Genomic DNA, 26,326 nt, shown 5'->3' with positions numbered 1-26,326 from the left:
GAGCACCGTTTAAGCACCGGCACCATTTCAAAAGTACCGGTTTGTTACTGGTATTGAATAAAACCTAAACGATTCCCATCCCTAGTGCTCAGTGTGTCTGGTTTTGCTTCCCCTTGTCTCATTAGGTCTGATTCATCCCAGCTATCTTACCACCTGTTTCCATCCTCTCGTTGTCCTGCTTGTGTATTTAAGTCCCGTGTTCCTTCCTGTTAGCTGTTATGTTGTACCTTCACTATACTGTGTTTCTTCCCTCCGCATTCCCACTTAATTCCTAGTTGTCAGTTCCTCATTTATTTTGTAGTGTTTTAGTTTGAGTTTTTTAGTTTCAAGTTTTCTTTTTGTATTTGTAGTAAGTTATTTACAGCGAAATAAAAGCTGCTTCCTTTAGTTCATTCCTCTGTGTCCTGCGAGTCCTGCATTTGAATCCAATATCCTGCTTGCACACAAAACATGACATTAATCGTATGCTAATTGTTGCCTACCTACCGAGCTATGGTTAAGATAAGGTAAACACATTAGAAGAGCAAAGATGGAGGATGAGTGTTAGAAGGATGAGAAAATAAACTTTTTTCAGTAAAAGTTAATGTGGGAATCCCTGATAGGCAGAGACAAATGCAATCATATAGTAAAACAGATGCTGAAAATGGACCAGACTTCAGTCAAGACAACATCTGAGATCCATCCACAACACAAGGTTAATTAAGCTCCATTCTGTCCATGTAATCTTTCAGATATACCACGTGTTCATGTGTGTGTTTAAACATTCAACGATTACATTCCTTTTCAAGATAAATAAAGCACATAGAGACAACATGTTTCCATGCACCTCAATTTATTTAAGATTTCCACAACACATATGAATCAACGATAAGACCTAGACAGTTATAATTCATCTAAAAGCGTCACTCTTAGCTTTGTTCACATTAACTGGAAAACCAAAAAATCTGTTTTATTTGTTGTTGGATATCATCCACCTATGCTTTATTCAAATTTTTTATACAAGCCCAGATAAATGGTGTGGGTTGTATCATGAAGATCATAAAGAATGAAATTTCTGTACCACTTTGTTCGTGGCCCAGGTTAATAATGACTGACTCTAGTGTTGTAAGCTGACAGAGTGCTGGCTAACACTCTAACTTCTAAATAAAGTGCTCTGATTTGTAAAGCTGATATGATGGAGAAAAGGAAGGTTTTGCGTGTGAATGAGACCAGGAAAGAATGAGATGGACATCAATGATTTACTGTGGCACACAAAAAGGGAGCAGCTGAAAGAAGAAGAAGAAGAAGACGCTCACTACTGAGAATCATGAGCATCATGTCAAAACTTCAATATAGCCTATGTTGTTTTTGGCTAAATTCTTTACTGTTGGAACTGTTGCAAAGCAGATGTTACTATTGCAGAATGACACTGAAATCTTTCTAAAAAAAAAATATTATTTTAGTTATACAGACAGTTATTTGAATTATCCTCTTGAGATACTTCACATAAATCTGACCAATCTCAAGTTTACACTTAGTTTAGGCCACCCTCCTCCACAGGGCACTATAAGCTGACTTCTTGCTTCTCTTTCTTTACACTTCTGTTGGGGTCACAGTGCCACCCATGAGACGGCAGTGAAAGGAGGTGAGGCGAGCTAGGACCTCTACCAGGGTGTAATGAGGAACAAGGATGCATAATCTGCGGGAGAGCACCACAAACAAGAGTCAACTTTTTGAAGCAATACAACATGCAGTACAAACCTCAAAAGGTTTTATGATTTCATATACTTTACCTCAAATGGAAGCTGTCAGTCATTTCCCCATGTTCACCTGCACCAGCTAATACACCCTCCTCTTCCAGTAATTTCTGACAGTACAGAACATCAGCTTTCAGCCCCAATAACTGAAAACAGAAGTGCATATAGGACAGTATGGCTTTCAACTTTTGTACCATCAGAATGATGGTTTTTTTTTTTTAATATTCACATTTTTTTCACAATCCCTCAATAGTCTGTTTTCAAGGTTAAGCCATGTAAGGAATAAAGATGGAATCAGGTTCAAGTAAGGATAATGGTTTGGCATTCATTTGTAATGGCTAAACTTAGTGGTTAGACTTGGTATTCCATTAACATTGATAATAGACTGATGGAGAAAGAAAGATGGAAGATTGTTGGAACATTTCCCACCTTGGCCTGCTCCTTAATCCCACATGGTAAGTGCAGGCGAGGAAAAACATAGATTCCTCCAAGCACTGGCTGACACCTTACCCCTGGCAGTTTATTTAGGAGCTCCTGAACCCATTGAGCATTATGGGACAGAGTAGCCAGGATGAAGAAGGTCTCCTTTGTGAACAGAACAACCAGTAATTAAAAGTAAGAGTGTAACAGAGGACAACTGTTGGCTTTTGCTGTTTCCTCACCTGCATGTATGTGTGATACGATGGGTCTCCAGATTGTGGCGGATTGACCATAAGATCCAAACCAAGCTGTCCTGTGACTGGAGTACTGATATCACCACACAATGTGTTATCAAAATAATAAATCACCTCTGGATCCATATTAACTACCTCCATGTATCCAGCCCTCAGACCACACCTAAGATGCAGACACAGATTATCTTAATTAATTTATCAATATAATGCATTTAAAATTTGAGAAATGTCTAAACTATTCATTTAAATGCATGTATGGTATAAGAAGGCATGAAAAGTGAAGCTTGAAAGTATATTTCAAAGTGTATTTAGCCTACATTAATTCTAATGATCAGTATGTGGTTGCATAAACAAGCTATGCTATAGAAGCCTAAAGCCCTTTTCACAAAGGATATGGCGCATACAGTGCTGCGCACAGAAACACATTCATTTCTATTGCTTGTGGTGCAGAATAATGGTTTACTGCTGCGTCAAGCAAAGTGCAGCGCAAGCATATCAGCAAAAGGTACTGACACATCCCGTGGTCAAAGTTCAAACCAGTTTAACTTTGACTGCTGCGCGTTGTTATGTAAATTTGTGCAACCAATAAAAAAGAAGCCCACAGTTGCACTAAGTTCTATGAGGTGCCGTAAGGGACATTATTACTGAAACGCTCTCACACACACTACTGAAACGCTCTCACACACACACAACTGAAATTTTAGCTCTCACACAAACAACTGAAATTTTAGCTCTCACACACACTACTGAAATTTTAGCTCTCACACACACTACTGAAATGCTCTCACACACACTACTGAAACGCTCTCACACTCACTACTGAAACGCTCTCACACACACTACTGAAACGCTCTCACACACACTACTGAAACGCTCTCACACACACTACTGAAACGCTCTCACACACACTACTGAAATTTTAGCTCTCACACACACAACTGAAACGCTCTCACACACACAACTGAAACGCTCTCACACACACTACTGAAACGCTCTCACACACACACTACTGAAATTTTAGCTCTCACACACACAACTGAAACGCTCTCACACATACAACTGAAACGCTCTCACACATACAACTGAAACGCTCTCACACACACAACTGAAACGCTCTCACACACACTACTGAAACGCTCTCACACACACAACTGAAATTTTAGCTCTCACACACACACAACTGAAACGCTCTCACACACACCACTGAAACCAGAGGCATTTCCGCTGAACAGGAAGTTGTTTCCTGACAAGGAAACTGATGGAAAAAGTGGTATATTTCAAAACACTACAAGGATGTCTCACTCAAAAAAATAAAACATTAGATTTACTTAAAAAAGTTATGTCAAGTGGTTCCACACAACTGCTTTAAGTAACTTTTAAGAAATGTTGTTACTTAGTTTGAACTCAATACTGTTAAGTTAGATTTACGTAAGTGTATTGGCTAAATGTAACTTAATTGCAATGCTTAGCTGATACTTATCTTTGTTGCTTTAAGCCTACATAACTTGTTTAGGCAATATCTTTGTAATACTGTTACTTAGCTGGTACATAACTTTTCTGCTTTAGAAGGACATAACCTGGTTAGGTAGTATCTTTGTAAAACTGTTATGTAGCTGCTACATAACTTTGTTACTTTTGAATTATATAAAATTGTTAAGTAATTTCTATTCAATACAATTACAAATAAATCATTTACACTGGTTACTTCCATACAAAATAGCAAAGTTTCTTAAAAGTTACTTAAACCAGTTATGTGGAACCACTTGACATAACATTTTTAAGTAAATCTTAGGGAGATCTTTTAGGAAGAAATGAAGACAGCACCCAAATTATCAAACACAATCCTGCCTTTAATAAGCACATTCAGTGCATATAAAATACTTTTTTCCAAGCACAACAGCTTAACACAAAGTGCAATCAATGCAACTTGTTACAAATTCCAAGTGAATATTTTGTGCAGAAAATGTAGATCAGTATAAAGTGCTAACCAACTTGTCGTCAAACTAAAATGATTAAAAAAAATGATCCAACAAAGTCCTGTCTTTACTAAGCACATTCAGTGCATATTAAATACTTGTTGACAGACCGAAAAGACTGTAGAGCCGTAGCTTAACACAAAGTGCAATCAATGCAGACAACTTGTTACAACTTTAACTAAATACTTTGTGCATAAAACAATATTTTACTTCAAAGATCAGTGAAGTGCTAACCAACTTGTCTTTCAACTGGTCCAGAAAGCATCCAAATTATCAAAAAAAATCCTACATTTTACAGGACGTTTCAGGAATTATTTTCAAACACTGATAAGCATGAAAGAGCAAACTAAACTCATTTAAAACAGTGAAAATTGGCTGTTTTGTTCAAAAACTGTACTGTAAAACCGTGCTACTCAGTTTTTCAAGTTATGGTTACATCCCAAGTTGCAGACAGCTGCCAAATGTCACATTCTTTGAAATATCAAATCACAGCGGCCTAACCGCTAGAACTTTTTAAAATGTCTGTCATTTTCTGTATGTTGTCAAGTAGCAGTAGAAGAAGTGCAACACCAATTTTTTAAGTAACAGTATTTTGCTAAAATGCAAATGAACATTATTGTTCTCTAAAACTGGTGAATGTTCCCAAGAAACAGTACTGACAATGAAAAAAAGTGTTTATGAACAACTTAACTATACCTGAACGTAAAGCATTCAAACTAAGTTAAGCAATAAGGGCCTCCCGCTTCCTCCTCTTTATTCAAGGAGTTTGTTTCTGAGCACTTGAACTTTGTTTGATAGCTTCTTAGCATCAAGTCCCATCAGTACTTTCTGAAAAAACTCAAAAGTGTACCTGAGGTTGGATGGGTAGCTCATGTTTAAAGTGTAGATCAGGCCGAACAACAACACAACAGCAGTGGCAACATCAGGAAGATCTCTGAGCACAGCGACACCCTCAATTATGATACCAATGTCTTCTGCCGGGTCAAGGTCACGCTCTCCTTCTGTTTTGATGACGTAGATGCCAATGAGCGTCTTCTCCATTTCACTTTCGGCCTCATGGAAGTCCACATCCTAAAAAAATTAATAAGTAAATAAACATAATAATACAAGTTGCAGGGTTTCATATCAATTAAAGGGATATTCCACCCAAAGTGGAAATTTGTCTATTACCATAAATTGCCAAGAGTTAGATAAGTGAGAAAAAAGCATTTTGTAACCAGCACAGTACATTTCTGATCTTATACCCATTGTTCCTGGTGAGCTCAATAATCATGTCGACTGCAAATGAAAAGTAAAAAGTAACACGACGGATTTGCAGGAGGAGGCGATTTAGACTTGGGCCTACATTACGGTTACGCCAAAGCACCCTGTAACCCGCCATGGCATAGCACTTGGATACAACAACAGTGGTTGAAAAAGCCTCTGGTTTCCATAAATAAACACATATTCGAATATCCATGCACCATGCAGCGGCGGCTTACAGTGTTGTATGTGGTAACCATAATGTATTCCCAAGTCTAAATCTACTCCTCCAAATCCTTCAAGTTACTTATTACTTTTCATTTAAAGTCGACATGATTATTGAGCTCACCAGGAATAATTCGTACCATTAAAGAGTCATTTGCAACCAAAATGCTTATAGTTCCCATTCACTCCATTTTTTAAATGCTAGGCAAAAGCAAATAGACTGCTGCCGGATCAGGAGAATTATTGCACTGGTTACAAAATTATTTTTTCTCACTTATCTTACTCTGGGTAATATGGTAATAGACCAATTTTCACTTTGGGGTGGAATATCCCTTTAAGCTGCAAAACAGTAGACAGCTCAGAGCGAGATGAGAGGTGTTGGTCCATCATCTGAGTACACGGCAGAACAACAAAGCAGAAAGACAGTACACTCAGCCCACATTACACCCCAACTGTAATGGCAAGGGTCACTCCCGCATAAGCTTGTGCTTTTATATCTCCAATAATGTTCTAATTTTAACTTTTTGTTATAATCTAATGAATGTGTGTGAGGAAAAATTACCGTCAGTTAAATTTTTATTACTGGAAATTGTTTCTATTTGATTACTTGCCTGATATTCTTTGATCAAGCTGTTCGGATCTTCATTGAGGTAGACTGCAAGTCCTTTCAGCGTACACACTCTTCTCATTGCAACTGTGTCGTTCTGTAAAACATAAAAGCAAATTTTACTTAGCTAAACTTTAAAGACATTTTCAGTTAACTTCAGCAAAATAAATGTATATAATGCTTTGAGAAAAAAAGTCCATGACACACTACAGAATAACAACAAAATTTAAAATAAAAAAAATTAAGGAAAGAAGGAACATTATCATTTGAAAAAATGTGACGAGCAAAAAAAGGTAACCACAGGATCCCAAAAAAAACAGAAACCCGACCAAAAACAGCAGCATGAAGAATCCAGTGAGGAAGAGGATGAACAAGAGGTCACACCAAAGCCAGCCTGAACAGAGGATTTTTTTTTTTAAAGTAAACCACTGAGTCCACTGATCTAAGGCTTAGGAGGAGAGTTCCAGAGTTTGGGGGCCACAGCAGCAATGATCTGTCACTTTTGGTCTTTAGACTGTTGTGCACTACCAGGCTTTGATCACTGGACCTCAGGGACCTGCTGGGGGTGTTGGGACTGAGAAGATCTCCATTGTATGATGGTGCTTGTCCATGTAAGGCCCTAAGGACCAGAACCAGGATCTTGAAATGAACCTTGAAGTTGACCAGCAGCCAGTGACGCTGGAAGAGAAGCAGGGTGACGTGGGTGTGTTTGGAGGACTTGAACAGGAGGTTTTGCAAGGACAAATGAAAAAACAGTTGTAGTACTAAGCTCAGAGACCTCCCTTTATCCCGTCTTGGTTTGAAAGGTGCCTGATGGCAGTTTATTCTAGCTTCAGCTTTTCTACTGTAAATGCCAAAATTCTCCCCAGGGAGCCGCGGCAAATCCCGTTTTGGAAACGCTACTGTCCTGTAAAAACAGCTTTTAATTCTGGCAATTTTTTTTATAAAGTATCCAAATCAACTTAAAACTTTATTACTGTGACAACACTATCATGAAAAGGACAAAGAATAAACAATCCCATAATACCAACATTAAACTTTACCTTACAATAGAAGGAGACAACAAAATCATATGTATTAAAAGAGGGAATGAAGCATTGAAAAAAATTAATTCCAAACCTCATCAATTGCAGCCATGATTTCTGTGATCTTGCGTCCAGATGTTCCTCCCTTGTTTCTGAAGACTTTGGTCAGTTTGGTTGTGTTGTTGTCCAGCTGTGCCATAAATGTGGATGTTAGCGGGATCGTAGTGATGCGCTGGAATTCAGCATTTATCTGTAAAATAAACAAATGTTTAGCGTGATGGGTTTAAAATATTGCATGTGGAGTGCATTTGCAGATCAACTGATTCAGTTACCTCACGTGGAGAAAAAAGAGCTGGCCATCGGCTTTTAAAGTCAGCTACGAAGGGCATGTCCTGAAGAATTTCTTGCCTCCGGTGAGGAAAGGTTTGGGCCATTTTTGCTTTGATGGTTTCATTGTTGTTCTTCTTCTTGAACTCTGAAAGCAGCACCAACCTTTCTTCTTCCTGACTCTCTCGGGTTTCTCCAGCTGGATAATCAGGGCAGAAATTCACCTCTGCTCTCCTGGGTTTCTTGACTTGGTTGGGATGCACATTACTGTTCCCTCTTCTTTTGAGAGAATTGATGACCAACTCACTACACCCTAAGTTCTTCAGTTTTCCACGATAGTTTGACATTTTATACTTCAAACTGATCTTCCATGCAGAAAATCCAGTTTCTGAACCCTTCTCTTTCAAGCATGGATGCTTTACAACCAAAGCTTGGCAAACATCACTAAGATTGCTGTCTGAAGGGTAAGCTTTGTACTTCATAATTTCTGAAGACAAGCTCTCTAAAATGTCAGACTTGAGCTTTGGTTTTAGGGTTAAAAGTGTTCCATTGGCTTGGAATTCCTGGTTGCCTTTTGTCAATTGCAGCTCTACATCGAAGCTAAACTCAGGTATGCGAAAGTCCAGTGGCCAGGCTTCTGATCGCAGCGTGGAGTTTGCTGAGCTCGAGGAGCTTGATGACCTGGATTCTGGCGATGACAGTATATCTGTGTCATAATCAGGGTTGTGGCCAGAGCAGGGGCTACCCAAATGAGGACACACTGCTTTCATTACTACCAGTGGATGTTTCTGGAACACCTGTTTTAATCACTTTTATTTTGTCCATGTCTTTTAGATCAAATGTGGATGTCATGTTAAGGAACTGATTAAAATCTGTGTCCATGTACTGCAATCTGAACTGTTCAGAAACTCCGCACTGATTTTCAATCTCCGCTTTGAGCTCGTTAACATTCTTTGGTATCCCCAAAGGAAGGGTTAACTTGAGTGCGTTGTTCTCCCCCAGGATTATCAGAAGCTTTGTTGGGGCTGTCATTTCTGATGTCCCAATCTCCAACTGTTACTCTAAAAAATAAGTGCAAGAACATGAGCAGGTGGTTCCCAAACTTCAGTACATGTTACATTTTTTTAGTGGTATTCAGAATTTTGCAGCACAATTTTTTTTCTAGTATTTTTACAAGGCTTGAAACATATCCGAGTAGATTTAAGTTCTGGTCCAACTATTTTTAAGAACCAAACTTTGAGAAGTACTGCTATACAGCACAAAAATTAAATCGGCAACATGGACATTAAAATTACCTGAACAGTGTATGTATCTCTTTAATGTAACCATGCGAGAAGCTCCGACTTGGTAGTCATAAAGTGGATAACAATCCACCAGATCCTCATGTGCAACAAGAGAAATTTCCTTTGGAGATGGGTCAATTTTGAAGGATCCATAGTGTTCAGTGTACCATGAGCTCAGTTTTTTTACTATAAACACCAACGAATCTGCCAAAATACACATCTGCAGGATTTCAGCAAACTCTGGCAGACCCCCCAGTGATCCATGTACTATTAACATGCCCTTCCTGTAGTAGATGCCTGCAACAGACACACTCTGGGCAAGGCTAACTACAGCTGTGTCAGGGTACTTTTCAGCAAGACAATGTGCAATTTCACGTTTGAGAAGTTCTACTGGGACTGCCGAGACTCGTGAAACCTCAAAAGTGGCTTTGCTACAGCCTGATGAATGCATGTAATGGCCAATCATGAGCTGGTGTTTGGTTGACAAAGACAGGGTTATGTTTTTGAAGCAGTTTGTGTGTCTAGCAACTTTTTAAAAAAATGTGTGCTTTGCCTCGAATCTGATTGTCCATAATAAGGCAAGTGGACCAAAATGGCGAATTATTGAGGGATAATGAGCCAGAAAGTGATGTTTTGGCAATGGTCTTCTATCTGGGCATACTTCTTTGTACCTTTGATGGTGGTCTAAAATCTTACTCTCCAGGTATGCAACTGAGTCACTGTTATGAACAGGACACACAACAAGCTCAACAATATCCTTCAAATCTAGTAGAAGTTCCCAAGCTGGTTCGTTTTCAGGTATGTGTTGTCCAATAATAAGTGGCAGAAGTCTTAGTAAACACCAATTTTCATGTGCATTGCCACCAACAGTTTTTTTACTAAGAAAATTGTGAGGCAATTTCTGAGGGCGATTAGTCTGATCCCCTCCTTTGTAGGGAAATGACTGAACAAGTCTATTTAGATTTTCAAAAGTGATGTACTTCTTGCCTATTAGTATTCGAAGGCACTCAGCTATCTCAAAAGGCACAATACCTTCAAAAAGGTCATGTGCAAGATCAGGGGGGAATCCTGTAGTGACCTTGAAGAAAGACAGACTGTCTGCTAAGACACACGAGCTTTTCACACCACAACAAGCTACCCCTGTCTCACGTGCAGTTGCTATGTGTACACGATGGAGCTCCTCAGTTCTCAGAGAAAAGTCACTATTTGTAGCTTTTGATTCAATTTCTGAGCGTGTAGCAGTACAAAACCTGCAAAAGTAATCTCCAGAAAAACTTTCCACAAAACCGGCCAATCCATGAGCTCCGAGGCTGTCTGCCACTACATATTGGACAGTGCCTTTAAAGTTGACCCCTAAATTGTCAATGAACACTCCCTGCTGCTCTAAAATGACAAGGTCTTGCAAAAGTGGCTCAAATATTTTTGAATAGCCAAAGGTCCTAAGGTCCTCACTTTTGCACAAGAGAGCCAAATAAATAGAAGAGAGGGATGAATGACTACCTGGTGGCAAGTTACCTAAAATCCAGTAAACTGAGCAAAGTTTATGCTTTTTCCGTGATGTCCCCAATGGATTGCAAATTTCGAAATCATCAACATAAAGACAAATAGAGATTCTTAGTTCACCGCCTGAGAAAAACTCATTATTTTGAAAATGTAGACCATCTTTATATGATGTATACTTTTCCTTATTTACAAAAGGATTCTGATTGTGGCTAGTGACAAATTTGTTCAGTATGTTTTCTTGTTTAAATATCTGCTGTAATGATTTTAGAATAGGAATATACTGAAAGGTCCTCTTGCTTTGGGAGTCGAGAATGTATTCAATTGGATCAATTACTTCAAAATGTTTTCTGTAATACTGTCTGCGTTTGAAGGCAGTGGCAAGTGTGCCGTCCTTTTCTATGGCTTTTAACAAAGGGTTAAAAGAAACTGCCTTTGTCAGTTCTTCAATAACAGGCTGGTCTAGACAAAGGTTATGATTCTTGAGTATGTCTACAATTACTTGATTTGTCAAAGGCACTGATGCACAGCTTATCAGGTAGTGCAATTCTGAAAGCAACTCGTCAATTGCTATGCTGGGAACATGAAAATAGTTTTCCAACTTAAGTAAAAGAGATGCAAAATTAAGTTCTATTACATTTGCCAAATCTTCAGTCTCACTTGTAGTTGTATCGTGATCAATATTTGCACTTATGTCCTCTTCTACAATAGTGTCTGTACTGTCATCAGCTGATGTTTGGCCTACAATAGTGTTAGCAATACCGATTTTGAAGTCTTTTAAGGTATAAGGATTGTGTTTCCTATTTCGATGAGACTTGAATGTACCATAGATATTTGTTTTGAAAGAACAACCCTCAAACATGCAATGCACAGTCTCGTTACATTTTAGATGGTTGTTAATGTGAGAAAAATACTCCTGCTCCGAAGCTATGTTGCAGCAGGAACACAAATGGCAGTTAAATGTTGCCAAACTCACAGACTTGTCTAGAGTTCTTTGGGTATGTGATCTGCTTAAGTGGCTATGCAGAGCATTCCATGTTTTGAAAACACAGACACAATCAGAATAGGCACATGGATACTGCTGTCTACTATGAACTAACCTGTAGTGTTTTAATAACAGAGCTCGTGATGACACCACTTTTTTGCACAATTTGCACTGCCACATCAACGTATCTGGGGGAGAAGCACAAAAGACATTTTCATTACACTGTCCCTGAAAAAACTAAATAATTTGCACATTGTTAATGTTTCATATTAATCAGTTTTATTTTTAATATTGTATGCTACAACAATGAATTTATTGATCTACATCATCACCACTGCATATTGTGTAAATGTGTGTGTAATCTGACATTAAAAGTCGAGTGAGAAATCCCATGGACATTGTACAACATTAATGCAGTTCATCTTACACCAGCTTACTAAATGCTTTCTGCAAGCTACATCAAAACGTAAGCTGAAATATTAGACAGAAAATACACCCTAACCTGTCTGCTAGCGAGGAGCGCTTCTCCACTGTTGTTGGCTAAAGTGCAACGCAGTCAGGCGTCCGAGTATAAACTTGGCGCGAAAGTGCGTGCCGGACCGAATGCGCTGCCTGTACCGACGCGTACCGACGCATACCGACGCTAGCGCTACACTACATTTGGGCTGAAAACAGAGCTTTGCTATTGCAATGGAGTCCCCTCCAAAATCATTTGGAAACTCACGTGCAGCAAGTCCACGTTAGCAAACCTTTACCGGGCAAAACCCTGCCTGTACTCTTTTCTTAGTAGCACTTGCGACATTAACTGACGTGTGAACATATATATGTAGACGGGCTTTACAAGAAAAATGACTTCTTACCTGATTTTTGGACAAAAATGCGGCTGAACCAGTCCACATGGCGAAGAAATAGCAAGCTTGAGAAAGAGGGTGGTGCGCATGCGCATTGGCCCTTATTTAGGCGGGCTCTGCACGCAGCAGTATGTGCAGAGGGACAAACCTGTGAATTTACTCAACAATGTTACGTTGACACAGTTCAATGACTTTGTGTAACAACAAAAAGTAACAACATTTCATTAAATTTGCACAAACACTTTAAGGATTTTTGCAAAATCGAGTTTATTAAGAACAAACAACAAAATCTACTTTAGTAAAAGCAGAGATAGGCTGAGTTCATTTTTTTGAGTGTACTCAGCAACCTGCTAGTACAGCAGTCCCCAACCTTTTTTGCGCCACGTAAATGATATAAAAATAAAAAAACGATAAATACCATGAAAACCATAAATAGAAATGTGTTCGAATTTTTGTGGAGGAATAAAACCCATTACATAGAAAGATCTCAGCTTGTGAAGGGATACAATAAAGGTGGTATCAAAACTCCAGAATTGGAATTTATGGTTGGCACCCTTAGAATTAAATGGTTAAAATCTTGTCTGTCACAGCCAGACTCTACTTAGCTCCACATCCCATGATTCTTGTTTAATAAAATAGTATACAGGATTAGACTTTATTTTGAAATGTGATTTTGCGGCAAATAAAATCCCCATAAAGATATCAAACTTTATAAAACAGACGTTGCATTTTTGGGAAAATGAGATTTACCCACAACTTCTCCTCATAATTCAACCTTATGGAATAATAGGGTAATAACACTTAATCAAAAATCAATTTTCAAGAGTGACTGGTTTGAACAAAAATATTATATTCATAACAGATTTGTTGGATGATAACGGTGTCATTCTAAGTTACACAGACTTTTCAGAAAAATATTGTCTAAACTGTTCTCAAAGAGAATATAACAAATTTTGTGAACTGGTCCCACTGCCTCTGCTTCATTTGATTAAAATTTTTATGATATACAATAATTTCTCATCAGTGCTCCCAAATTTATTGCTAGGGCAATGTCAGCTGTTTGATAAAAATGCAATAAGAAATTTGTTAGTAGTTTCTTCAAAGACAAAATATTTCATAGTTACAACAGAATGGTTACATGGCATGGTTCTAATTTAGTTATTTCATATACACTGGATAAAGCATACTAAAAATTTATGAAATAGCCTATTCTACCTAAAGTTAAAGAAACACTTTAAACAAAACTAATACTGTGGCAGAATTTCTAAAAAAAGAGATTTGGCTTTGAGGTGGATCAGTGTTCTTTTTGTACTGATGAAAATGAAACCCTAGAACATCTTTTTTTTTTCTATGCCCTATCACACAATGTATTTGGTGCAACTTAAAAAATTGGATTTCCCTAAATATTAATGATGTGCCACTGTTTGAATTACATCATAATTTTTTTTATATGGATCATCTAGCATTGGATGTCTCAGACATTATTAACATCATCATACTTTTGAGTAAATATCATATCCATTGTGCTAAATGGAGGAACGCTAAGCCTTCTCTCCCTGGTTTTATTGATGATTTTAAGATATTTTTCTTTGCTAAAAAAGACAAAAAGCACATATGCCAAAAAAATAACCAGGATAATGCACGTCTCCCGCTATTCTAAATTTTGACTTATGCTGAGGCTAATATATTGTTAAGTAATGCAGCTGTCTCACTAAGGTCCAGAATCGATTTGTTCCACGATTCGATTCAATTCAATTCGATTTGATTATGGGGAATTTTGACAGTCAGAAATATTATAATTCAGATCAGTACATTTACATATTTTTGTATTTAAAAAAAGGAAGCTGACACACGCAAGACTTTATCAAAGGTGTGAGCATCACAGCAGATACCTTTGTGTCAAAGTAGCTGAAGATAAAACACATAAAAACATGAAGGTGGTTTTCCTGGCCTGGGATTTTATAAAAAATATTCTGCAGTACATCAAAAACGAAAGAAAACCATTAATCAACATATGAACGTTACCTCTGACGTTACAGCGGTTTTATTAGAGACACGGCTAACGTTTTGCATTTTGCATAATTTTAAAAAGTTTAAATTTATTCAGTATTGAACGGCAGAAATTAGGTTTTCTTTTCGGAAGTATGTAAAATGAAAAAAAAAAAAACAGCGGCCGACTGCGCTGTAAACAACAGTAGACTTGTGCCTAACAAGCAAGCGAATAATGCAGAAAACAGATTTTTAAACGGAAAACTGTTCTTGAAGTACAGAGAGAGAGAAAGAGAGAGAGAGGGCTGTGCATGACGTGCGATTTTATCGTGGTGGAAGCAAAACAGTGAGGGAATTCATGACGATGTTTATGTGAAGCGCAGTTTGGATCTTCTTTTGCTGCTGGTTCAGTCAATATTGTTTGGAGAGAGATCAAACTAACAGCTTTAGAATCGGCGCAAAAACGGCGTGAAAACAAAGCGCGGACCTGCCGACAGATCAGAATCAGTGAGCTGTCGGCTTTCAGCCCCGACCGTGTCCGTGCTGTCGGGTGAGAAAGGCGACATCTCACTGATTCTGATCCGCGGGTCCGCGCTGTGTGTTTACGTCTTTGTGCAGAAGCCGTGTACCTGCTCTGATTTACTGTCTTAGCTTTTTGGTGGTTGTTGAAATTTTGTGAGGTTTCACCAGAGATTCTGGCATTTCGGGCAAAATAAATTTATATTAAAAAATCGATTCAGGATTTTAATGAATCGATTTCACGTTATCCAAGCCAGAATTGATTTTAATCAATAAATCGATTATAAAAACCCACCCCTAACTAACAGGTTGCTGAGTAGACATCTGTGTAGTGGTTTGTTTGAAATCTAACACTTTTTCCTTCAGTTTCCTTGTCAAGAATTAACTTCCTGTTTAACTGAAATGCCTTCCTGTTCAACTGAAACGCCTTCCTGTTCAACTGAAACGCCTTCCTGTTTAACTGAAATGCCTTCCTGTTCAACTGAAATGCCTTTCTGTTCAACTGAAACACCTTCCTGTTTAACTGAAATGCCTTCCTGTTCAACTGAAATGCCTTCCTGTTCAACTGAAACACCTTCCTGTTCAACTGAAACACCTTCCTGTTTAACTGAAATGCCTTCCTGTTCAACTGAAATGACTTGGTTTTTCAGTTGTGTGTGTGATAGCGTTTCAGTTGTGTGTGTGAGAGCGTTTCAGTAGTGTGTGTGAGAGCGTTTCAGTTGTGTGTGTGAGAGCTAAAATTTCAGTAGTGTGTGTGAGAGCGTTTCAGTAGTGTGTGTGAGAGCGTTTCAGTAGTGTGTGTGAGAGCGTTTCAGTTGTGTGTGTGAGAGCGTTTCAGTAGTGTGTGTGAGAGCGTTTCAGTTGTGTGTGTGAGAGCTAAAATTTCAGTAGTGTGTGTGAGAGCGTTTCAGTTGTGTGTGTGAGAGCGTTTCAGTAGTGTGTGTGAGAGCTAAAATTTCAGTAGTGTGTGTGAGAGCGTTTCAGTAGTGTGTGTGAGAGCGTTTCAGTAGTGTGTGTAAGAGCGTTTCAGTTGTGTGTGTGAGAGCTAAAATTTCAGTAGTGTGTGTGAGAGCGTTTCAGTAGTGTGTGTGAGAGCTAAAATTTCAGTAGTGTGTGTGAGAGCGTTTCAGTTGTGTGTGTGAGAGCTAAAATTTCAGTAGTGTGTGTGAGAGCGTTTCAGTAGTGTGTGTGAGAGCGTTTCAGTAGTGTGTGTGAGAGCTAAAATTTCAGTAGTGTGTGTGAGAGCGTTTCAGTTGTGTGTGTGAGAGCGTTTCAGTAGTGTGTGTGAGAGCGTTTCAGTTGTGTGTGTGAGAGCTAAAATTTCAGTAGTGTGTGTGAGAGCGTTTCAGTTGTGTGTGTGAGAGCGTTTCAGTAGTGTGTGTGAGAGCGTTTCAGTAGTGTGTGTGAGAGCGTTTCAGTAGTGTGTGTAAGAGCGTTTCAGTTGTGTGTGTGAGAGCTAAAATTTCAGTAGTGTGTGTGAGAGCGTTTCAGTAGTGTGTGTGAGAGCGTTTCAGTAGTGTGTGTGAGAGCTAAAATTTCAGTAGTGTGTGTGAGAGCGTTTCAGTTGTGTGTGTGAGAGCTAAAATTTCAGTAGTGTGTGTGAGAGCGTTTCAGTAGTGTGTGTGAGAGCGTTTCAGTAGTGTGTGTGAGAGCTAAAATTTCAGTAGTGTGTGTGAGAGCGTTTCAGTTGTGTGTGTGAGAGCGTTTCAGTTGTGTGTGTGAGAGCTAAAATTTCAGTAGTGTGTGTGAGAGCGTTTCAGTAGTGTGTGTGAGAGCGTTTCAGTAGTGTGTGTGAGAGCGTTTCAGTTGTGTGTGTGAGAGCGTTTCAGTAATAATGTCCCTTACGGCACCTCATAAAGTTCAACCATAGGATGAAGAAAAAATTTTTGTGCATATTCGAGTTGGGTGAACTTTTTGACAGAAGTTAAGGTGCATAGTTTTTAAACTTCCAGAACTTCTTCTTTAAAGCTTTCTTCTTTGAGAGATACTTTTTTTTTCTTCACATTTGAACATAATACAACACAAACTCTCAAAGAGGACACAAAGTCACAGAGATACATGTTTTGAAATGACACGGAGCTGGGGCATCTAGTACATGTAGAACGGCCATAAACAAAACTGACATACAAGCAGAGCGCAGCGGCATTTTTAATAGATAAAAGGCAAATGGTTTGAACATGAATTAAGGCTGTAGATTGGGGAGAGCCTCAGGTGGGACTGGCAGAGGCTCTCAGGCCAGGCAGATCTCTGTGTACTAATGACAAGCTTGTATAGCAGAGTGTGTCAGATATAGATAGAGCTAAAGCAGACCCAGCAGACTTGCTGTGGTGCAAGTAGTGGTAGAATGGCCTGTTCTGGCTGGAACCAGGCTGGAACCAACTCCGGTGTTTCCTAGCATTTGCTACAATTGATTCATTTGCAACTTCAGCCAAATAGCCCAAACACTCACTAACCTAACATCTCCCAAAATTCCTTTTCAGTGGATGCCTCCACTCAAGAAGCCTTTGACACACTCTTCGGTTCAGCCTCCATCCCCATTAAGCCACATCCATCTCAGGTAAAATGCACCCATATGCCTTTTTCTCTCGCTGTCTCTTTCCCAAAAAACAATAGACAATGATGTTGGAGACATTGGCTAGAAGGAGTTGAGCACCCTTTTCTTTGCATGGACAGACCTTAGCCATGCCTTTTGCTCATCAAGCCATACAGATGCAATTTTTTCTGCACAAGTCTGGAGGCCTCCACCCGAGCCGGAGGTTTCTGCACCTGCTGGTCCCATCACCTCCGCCGGTCCACAGTGGAGCATCGCTGGACTGGCAATATCTCAATTATAAAGTATAGAAAATTGACTGAGGCCTAAAATGATATTATTACAAATATCTTTAAAAAAAACTACATTTTTGCGCCTCCGGCTTCCAGTTGAGCTCCAATGCCACCACTGTCCATGCGGCCATCCACCAGAACTTTTGTCTAGGATCCTGTTGGAAATTGTTGTTGACAAACATAAGAGACAGAACTCACTCTCTAATGCAGGTACTGGATAAAGAGTGGAAGGAGATCAGCTGCACTGTTTCTGCAAGCTCTATATCCATTTCAAACAGGACTTTCTTATAGGAAATAAACTCTCTGTCCTTCCCATACACGCTGTCCTGGTACACCTGGAGTGCAGAGGAAAGAAACTGATAGATAAAGAAAACCTGACAAATGCATAATAAAAAGCCAATCTGAAAAGACAGCTCATGGTCACCTCATCAGCTAACAGTAGGACTCTCTCAGCTGCTGCGAACTGAATCACTTCCTCTATTGACTTCCTGTCCTGCACATGGCCTAGAAAGACAAAGGTAATATAAACAGTGATGAAAGAAGACTGTATCTCCATCTAATGTACAGTACAGTGCAATAGTTACACCATTTGGCACATCCTCTACAGTGAAAATAACAAATAGCAAAGTTTTACAGATTACAGTCTAAAGTAAAATGTCAGTCATATATATTTAACCTCTTTAATATTCTGGATATTTATAATTGAGCTATTTGTATATATTAGAGCTATTTCTAATATTTTGTAACTTTTTAATATATTGTATTATTGAATTTATTTCAGTCAGTTGCTGTCCAGCAACTGTAACCACATAATTTCCTTCGGGATTAATAAGGTGTGCTGATTCGGATTCTCATTTCACTTAGCTACTGTGTTTTACTTACCTGTGGGATTTCCCGGGTTGCTGATGTAAATGGCTCTGGGCTCACAGTACCCCCGAGCAGCCTTTAAAGCTTGATGCATGTTGTCCAGGTCTACAGCCCACCCTCTCTCCTCTGTCAGCTGGTACGGTACCAAGACTACCCCAGCCTCCTCCAGCACATTGTACAGCATGTGTGGGCAGGGCCCAGGTATCAGCACGCCTGTCCGAGTATTCCCCTCACCACTGGCCAGCAGTTTCACAGCAATCTTATAACAATAATCGAAAAAGCTATATTTTTTTCCTTTAGGGAGAGCAATCTTTTCTGTCACTTTTTGCTACAGGTTATTAAAAAATCAGGAATAAATGAAATAAAATAAATGTTTGAAGCAGAAAACAAAGTAAAACTGTTTCCCCTCGCAACTCCCTTTGCAACAATGAGAGATCACTCACACATTTAAGCTTTTCTTTACAACTAACTCAATAAACTATGTTTAAAGGCTAAATTAATACAATACACCTGGTTGTTTCAAAGATTCTAAAAATATGTTACATGTAGAAGTAAAAATGTTTAAGCTGTTGTTTGAGAATATTTTGGTTATTTTGGTTGAGGTTTTTACAATGTGTAAAGACTGGACATTATTATTAATACAAATCATATTATTTTTCAGTTAAGTGCAAAGATAAAATGTGAAAGCTAAACAACTACTACAGTTTGCTATAGCAGAAGATACATAAAAAAGTCATGGAAAGGATTTCCACGTCATCAAATTGCTTTATTTCAGCATTATGCAGGTCTGTTATTCCAACTTAATGTACTTGAGTTGGCTTATTAATTAATGATGAATCAACTTATTTACTGCAGTTGAGTCCAGCTTAATTTAATTGAGTTGATCCAAGCCACGCAAATTACATTAGTCCAGCAAAAGCACTTAATGCTGATAAAAAGTCATTTATGAACAATAAATAGCAATAGCATACACGTGGTGTGTGTATAATTTCCTGCCTCTTGTGACCCTAGTGATTTTCCTGTGGTTTGTAATGATTTTGTGATATTGCTAGTCCAGGCAACTAACCAGTCTTGCTAGCTTGCATTATGTCATCTCAACAAGAATAAATTTAGCAAGTGTTATGCTGATGAATTTGATGCAGATTGTATATGTTTCAACTATGTTCACTATAGAAACATCAAATTGTTTAGTTCAAATTATAACTTAGACTCTTTAAATGAAATAACTATCCAATTTTAGTTTTTTGAGCGATGGTAAACCCTAAAGATTTGTGGGTGTGTGGTCTGAGTGATAGGTGTGTTCACTCAGATAACTGCACTTTCCAGCTGTCTGTTTTTATGCTATTGTGTCCTTTCAAAGCATTTTAAAAAAGATAAAGTGGCTGATAAAGTTGGACATTGCATCTTGCTTAAAATGTGTTTTATTGTGTGGCCTCCCTTGATGTTAGACATGTTTAATTATGTAGTGCAGCGGTCCCCAACCCCCCGGGCATCGGACCGGTTCGTGAGTCGTTTGGTATAGGCTGGGACTGATCCACTGCCCTGCGACTTATAGGAATAGGTGGCTGAGATGAATGTCATACGTGCTGTTGATATTAGTTTACTTGTTTCTAGTTTTCACGGTGCTCCATGATTGTGAGAGGAATAAAAGAATTGTGGACATCAGTATGAAGCGTGGATTCTTTCGACCAGAGTAGATACATGTAGCATTTGTGTAACTAGAAATAGTACGAATAGTGTTCATAGTCATACCATTATAGCCCTTTGAGAGCCAGCAGAAATAAAGATGTTTTGGGCATATGAAGGAACTCCATCTCTTTTTGTGATGAACTCAGCGATGCTTTGCCTCACATGACGAAGACCAGAGGATGCAGTGTATGAACCTATCAAATTATAATTATTTAAGTATATTTCAATATACATGTGAGTTAAAATCCCAGACTCTCAAGTTTAAAATTCAGTTTGTACATGCAAATTTTTTAACCCTCACCCACACTTGCTCCGTCACAGGCCTCCAGGAGTTTCTGAGCTCTTATCTTGACATCCAGAGGAAAACATTTGTCTTCCAGCAGCTGAGGGTATATACACACTGCCAAGACCTGAGGAAGTAGGCCAGATTCAGAGAGGAGTTTGTAGACAAGACTTTTTGAACAAGGAAAGTGTTTTTAACACATTAAGAAGACAACATGGTTACAAATATAGGATATGTATGGTGCAAGAGTAATATAAAATGCAGGAATTAACAATAATCACTATACATTACATCCACTGCAGAAAGTAATGGACATAAATAAAGCACATGAAAATAAAATGGATAAATAAGATTACACTTAAAAAATCACAACTTATATGACAGATACACAAGTTTGACAGGAATGCTTACACAACACAAAAAGTTACACAACACAATTAATGAACACTAACCTGTCGAAGAAATGAAACATGTTGTAAATCAACTCTGTGGGGATCACCTGAGCTAACATCAATCACCTTCTTGAAGGGTTTCTGCGCCCCCTGCAGACAACACATGTTTAGGACTCAATTCTCTAGACCCGAAACAGATTTTCTCATTTCTCGCAACATTTCTGAGGTTCTCAGCTCCCAAGTTAGCTAACAGTTTTAGAGAAACAACTCAGTTAAAACAATTAACTCATAAATGAAGAAGCAGTTTGAATGTTTATTACAGCTGAAAGTTTCTTTGATTTAATGAAAACCAGCCTGGTTAAAATATTTAGATTTTTAATCAAAATGGCAGTGGACCACAGAAGTGTGTTCCTCATCTTCAAATTTTCTTAACTCTTTAACCCTTAAGTAACCCCTGAAGTTCCTTTCTGAAGTGAGCCATTTCTGTCATATTTAACGCTTTTGGTTTAACTCTTTCACTGAGACTTCAACTTTGCTAGCTCTTCATTCCTCAAAGATTTTATCCAAGCAGCTCCGCTATGTTTGAAATTGCTGCAAACCTGTTGTGTGTGTGCTCTGTGAATATGCTTACATATATCAGGGGCAAATATGGGTTTAATATCTTGCCCAAAGACACTCAGTTAATCAGACTTGAAGAATCAGGGACTGATATTGTGTTTAATTAAAAATATTAAGTAGGTTGAACTCAATTTTTAACAATTTGTTATTAGAACTCAATTTAAGTAAGTTACCAGTACTTTTTATGCAAAAACGCTGATCAACTCAATTTATTTGAGTTGTCTTAACTTAGAAAAACTAAGTAAGCTGGAAATGTTGCTTCTCAGTGCGGAAGGCTGAAAGACGTGTTTTGAAAGTGCCACGCCACTACTGTCCCCCTCCCTAGCATGGATGTTAATGTTAGCTATGTTATATTGCTGCCTCTGTTCGGTGGTGTCGAGCCAAACGGACTTTAACGTGTGTTTGAACGAGCTGACGGTTCACTCGTTAAGCTGAAAGAAAGATGCTTTAATCACAGGAGTCACACATGTGTCCACTGAACCATCTGGGAACTCTTCTTGTTTCGTAATAACACAAATACTAAATCCTCCTTCTTTTGTGCTGTTTTGTAGCAGTGTATACACCTGAGACTGTCACCTGTCTGTCTGTGCTGCACTCTCTCTCTGTTTCTTTCTCTCTGTGTTGTGTAATAAAAGTATGAACATGTATTTATAAGTTACACTTGTGTTTGAATCCTGCAGCTTATCACACATTTGATTTCCATGTGTGACAACTGCAAGTGTCCAGAGTGATGACAGACTGAGGGACCCACTGCTGCACATCATCTGTGAGGCATTGCACTCACTGAAGGAATAACTGAAGGAACAACATTTGTCTCTTATATATGATACACCTATATATGCACTGTCAAAGATACTTGTCTTTGAGTGAAGATTTAAGGTGATAAGACATATAAATAACTGCAACTTGAATCTGTACTGAGGCTCAGTATTTGACACAGAGTTCATGTTCACTGCTGTAATAGCTAATAATGATTAATATAATAACTATAATAATATTGGGCATATTATATTTACATTACCAAAGTGATATGACTTTAGTCTCATGAACAACATCAGCTAATTCTTATTTACTAACTAATCTTGAAATAACTGTTCAGTACAGAAATGAAGCCCAAAAATCATGTTTTACTGTCCTGTGGTCTCAGCCTCAGATACTTATCAAATCACACAAAGCTCTTGTAGAAACAAACAAACAAATGAACAAAATATGTTCTCCTTCATTTCTGTCAAGCAAAGTTGTATGACACATTTCCAGCGGTTAGTATCATGGTTGCTAGGCAACCTGGGAAGCGCGACGGAGACTAGACCGTCGCATACAGACAAACTTGCTGTTTAATTTGCAAATCGAGCTCAACACTGCCCCTAGCGTCCTGGAGCACTTCCGTTGTGTTTTGGAATTTGCATGTGTTTTGGAGTTTGCATGTGTTTTGCATTTTGCAAGTGTTTTGGAGTTTGCAAGTGTTTTGGAGTTTGTACGTGTTTTGGAGTTTGCAAGTGTTTTGGAGTTTGCAAGTGTTTTGCATTTTGCAAGTGTTTTGGAGTTTGCAAGTGTTTTGGAGTTTGTACGTGTTTTGGAGTTTGCAAGTGTTTTGGATTTTGCAAGTGTTTTGGAGTTTGTACGTGTTTTGGAGTTTGCAAGTGTTTTGGATTTTGCAAGTGTTTTGGAGTTTGTACGTGTTTTGGAGTTTGTGAGATTATAATATTATTTTATGCCATGTTATACCCCTAATTAAAGATTGTGAATTATTATGTAGTTTTAGTTTGCATTATTCTCCTGAATTAGAAGAAGGTGATAACTATTGCATTTGTTAAACTGATTTGCATTACATTAGATTGCTGATTTATTGTGAATGAATGATATTGTTTTATGATGCATTATACTGCTGAGTTATAAGAAATACTGTTCGCAGAAAGTCATCGCCTTATTTGTCTGATTAGAAGAGAACAGAACATACTGGAGTTTTCTGCCCCATCTCAGCAGGAGCAGATAAACAGGGAGCCAAGGTCGTAGCTTAGGCACTGTGTGAGAGAAAGCATGTGAATGTTTAGGCTTTTATGATAAGGTGGGGGCCACTAGAGGCTATAAGAGTTTGATCAATGCTCCACCATTTTGAGATCTGATGCTGTCTGCGTACGGTGTCCATCTCCCACGCGTGTGATCATTAAAATCATTGTTTGACTCAACCCGGCCGGACCAGTGTTGTTATTGTGGTTTTTCCTCTTGTGTCCATCCCCAATATTTGAATCCGTAACAAGTTTGCAAGTGTTTTGGATTTTGCAAGTGTTTTGGATTTTTCATGTGTTTTGGAGTTTGCAAGTGTTTTGGAGTTTGCAAGTGTTTTGGAGTTTGTACGTGCTTTGTCTCTAGGGGCCACCGTAAGAATGTAACCAAACTGTTTATCATTGAGAAAGTGTGATGGAACATTAACATAGTGTTAGTTTTTAACCAGCTGTTGTTATTATTTAGCCAGTTTTTGTCTGTTGGAATCTTTCTCCTACAACAGAACATAGATGTGATGCTTCATATCTTGAATATGGAGGAGCAGACATGAATTAAAATGTATCCTCACAGTATGCAAATGCCTACGGGGACTCTCTTCTCTTCTACATTTGGTATTTTACATTTGGCCCACATAAAACGTGATTAGTCTGATGAAAGAAGTCCTTCCCGACCACTGCATTCAAATAGAGTGGGACAACATTGCTGCTTCCACAAACTGCAAACCCACTGATGTGTATTTTTAATAGATTAATTATATGTTTGTTGGAAGACGTAATTACACACCAACCTCCTATATATTTCGGAGTACACTATGGTTTTTGGCTATTTAATAGTGTAAAATAAATTACTGACTTCACCTTTAAAGGTGGTGTAACACTACTGCTGTGTATGTGGAGAAGATGTAGACATTTGTTCACAACCCTGTGACAACCATTAAAAAAATAAACAATTAAACAGGAATCTGTAACTCTCAATTTGTAAGACCTTCTGATTAGTAGACGGCCTGCTTCAACATCTAAGGCACAGCCGCATAGTGTAGTTGCATGTTGTCACCTTACTGAGATGCTGTATGTTACTTTAACTCCTTTAATTTAGCACTCCTCAGTAGATCTAAGAGTGTGTAGATAACTGTAAATCCTGTAAGCAAGTAGAGCTGTCTTGTCACAAGTGATTTTTGTGATTGTTTGCTATGACAGATCTGTAAATACCTTTTATGTGTAAATCAAGGAGTTTGGCAAGTGTCAACTTACCTATATTTACATCTCCAGTAGGGAAATGTATGCATTCTCATTTACACATTTGGCTACATGTTCTAAAAATAAATAAATAAATAAAAAAAAACCACACATTGCGTTACCACTTGAAGAGAGGCTAGTCTTTCCCGATGTTTGCTACAGAGATTGCATTTACTTTATTCCACGGACACTTTTACTTAAAAGAAAGATATTTTGGATATATACGTTTGAGCTGATTGCCAGGACTTACCAGTGAAATCTCTTTTCTGATTCGTTCAGCCAGATTCTGAAGCATAGTTTGCGGAGAGTCTCTAAGCCCTCTCACTGTGGGGTTCACATGTTGAAGAGAAGTCATCATCTCCATGAAACAGTTGAACTCAAATGTTGGAGCTGTCCATTTAAAACTATTGCAGTCCGAGGAGCTTTGCCAGACAGACACTGCTTCTTCCAAATTACTTTCTAGCACAGACTTTCCCAAAATGTGGGGCCCGCCCAAAGCCATTGCGGGGGGCGGGGGCAACGCTTGGACACTGCTAGCACAGGGCGCCACACAAATGCAAAGCAGGAGATGAAGCATCGCTGAATGTTTCCAAACCAACTTCATTCTAAGCCAAAGACTAGAAAATATGGTGAAGCATATCTTCCCTTTCAGATGTTAGCTCTTTATACAGTAAAGTTACAGTGGGATACAAATAATATCAGGCTGATTCTGCCATCCTACCACGATTTGGTCCCCCTGTCTAAACAGACAAATAGTATCCCACAGCTGTTTATGTTTTTAAACCCATTTTGCACAGAGAAGCATTTTTTGAAAAATGTATTGATAGCAATGTTGAATATTATTACACAGAATAAAAACAACTACATGTAAAATAATTACACCGTGACGCCTCTGCCGTTCTAAATAGAGACAGTAACTGCGTGTTTATATGCAAGCGTGTAAAACCTGTAAATCTGAATATCTGCCATTCTGCAATTCATCTCATGTAAACAATAACGTGACGCACAGCGTGACGTGAAAAAAGGCACATACCTTTGACGTTGCATGACGAACTCTGTATTCCTCCTCCACACGTAAACGCAAAAAAGGAGTTTTAAAATCTCCGTTTTCTGTGATTCGAAACGCCGTTTACGTGCGGACGAAACCGCTGCATTTTCAAAAATACCCGTGTAGGTGCGGACGTAGCGTAAAAGAGTTATTAGTTTATTTCCTTACTACCTGTAATTTATTGCAATTACTTGTATTTGCGTAACTGTTTACTAAATATTTGAGGTGTGAAATAAACCGCAATGGAGCAAAATATGGGTGTGTGTGGTTGGAGGATGTGATTGTGCGTGAGTGTGAGTGTGCGCGCGCGGGGGGGGAGGAAAAAAAGTTTGGGAACCACCGCTTTTCTTTGCAAGCTCCTTTGACTACGATGACCTGGATGACTGAGAACCTTCACAGACATTTTGGGAACCACTGTTCTACCACAA

At 38.6% G+C, this 26,326-nt stretch overlaps 2 protein-coding genes across 9 annotated transcripts; both read right to left on the bottom strand.

Moving 5' to 3' along the window:
* Nucleotides 1-832: 832 nt before the first annotated feature.
* Nucleotides 833-25,571, bottom strand: LOC308400195 (alanine aminotransferase 1-like). Its single transcript, XM_080887735.1, has 11 exons — nucleotides 25,101-25,571; nucleotides 21,054-21,143; nucleotides 20,620-20,728; nucleotides 20,382-20,512; nucleotides 18,645-18,888; nucleotides 18,187-18,266; nucleotides 17,961-18,097; nucleotides 2,399-2,573; nucleotides 2,166-2,321; nucleotides 1,773-1,882; nucleotides 833-1,678 (listed from the first exon to the last, which is right to left on the bottom strand). The coding sequence occupies exons 1-11, from the start codon at nucleotides 25,452-25,454 to the stop codon at nucleotides 1,573-1,575; spliced, it is 1,692 nt and encodes a 563-aa protein (XP_080743861.1). The 5' UTR covers nucleotides 25,455-25,571; the 3' UTR covers nucleotides 833-1,572.
* Nucleotides 4,240-12,651, bottom strand: LOC308400194 (uncharacterized protein). Of its 8 annotated transcripts, none has more exons than XM_080887730.1 (6): nucleotides 12,441-12,631; nucleotides 11,696-11,768; nucleotides 7,818-8,873; nucleotides 7,580-7,735; nucleotides 6,465-6,557; nucleotides 4,240-5,457 (listed from the first exon to the last, which is right to left on the bottom strand). In XM_080887730.1, the coding sequence occupies exons 3-6, from the start codon at nucleotides 8,580-8,582 to the stop codon at nucleotides 5,140-5,142; spliced, it is 1,332 nt and encodes a 443-aa protein (XP_080743856.1). In that variant the 5' UTR covers nucleotides 8,583-8,873; nucleotides 11,696-11,768; nucleotides 12,441-12,631; the 3' UTR covers nucleotides 4,240-5,139. The 8 variants fall into 8 exon arrangements, 5 of the variants coding, with proteins under 5 accessions (XP_080743856.1, XP_080743857.1, XP_080743858.1 ...); XM_080887731.1 differs by lacking the exon at nucleotides 12,441-12,631 and adding an exon at nucleotides 12,305-12,429; XR_013972333.1 differs by lacking the exons at nucleotides 11,696-11,768; nucleotides 12,441-12,631 and adding an exon at nucleotides 9,108-11,638.
* Nucleotides 25,572-26,326: the final 755 nt, after the last annotated feature.

The sequence above is a fragment of the Rhamphochromis sp. 'chilingali' genome (assembly GCF_963969265.1).
Source record: "Rhamphochromis sp. 'chilingali' genome assembly, chromosome: 7".
Taxonomy (NCBI): Eukaryota; Metazoa; Chordata; class Actinopteri; order Cichliformes; family Cichlidae; genus Rhamphochromis; species Rhamphochromis sp. 'chilingali'.
Note: the sequence above shows the minus strand (reverse complement) of the source record. Positions and strands in the feature narration are given on the sequence as shown.

What these genes read in the sequence shown, in the direction of transcription:
- LOC308400194 (XM_080887730.1), bottom strand. Translation starts at nt 8,582, where the DNA reads ATGAAAGCAGTGTGTCCTCATTTGGGTAGCCCCTGCTCTGGCCACAAC. An exon ending in CTCTTTTTTCTCCACGTGAG is followed by an intron (nt 7,736 to 7,817) that starts GTAACTGAATCA and finishes TTTATTTTACAG; the next exon opens with ATAAATGCTGAATTCCAGCG. An exon ending in GCTTGATCAAAGAATATCAG is followed by an intron (nt 5,458 to 6,464) that starts GCAAGTAATCAA and finishes TAATTTTTTTAG; the next exon opens with GATGTGGACTTCCATGAGGC.
- LOC308400195 (XM_080887735.1), bottom strand. Translation starts at nt 25,454, where the DNA reads ATGAAGTTGGTTTGGAAACATTCAGCGATGCTTCATCTCCTGCTTTGC. An exon ending in GCTCTCAAAGGGCTATAATG is followed by an intron (nt 18,889 to 20,381) that starts GTATGACTATGA and finishes TATTGTTATAAG; the next exon opens with ATTGCTGTGAAACTGCTGGC. An exon ending in GGATTAAGGAGCAGGCCAAG is followed by an intron (nt 1,883 to 2,165) that starts GTGGGAAATGTT and finishes TTCTGTTTTCAG; the next exon opens with TTATTGGGGCTGAAAGCTGA.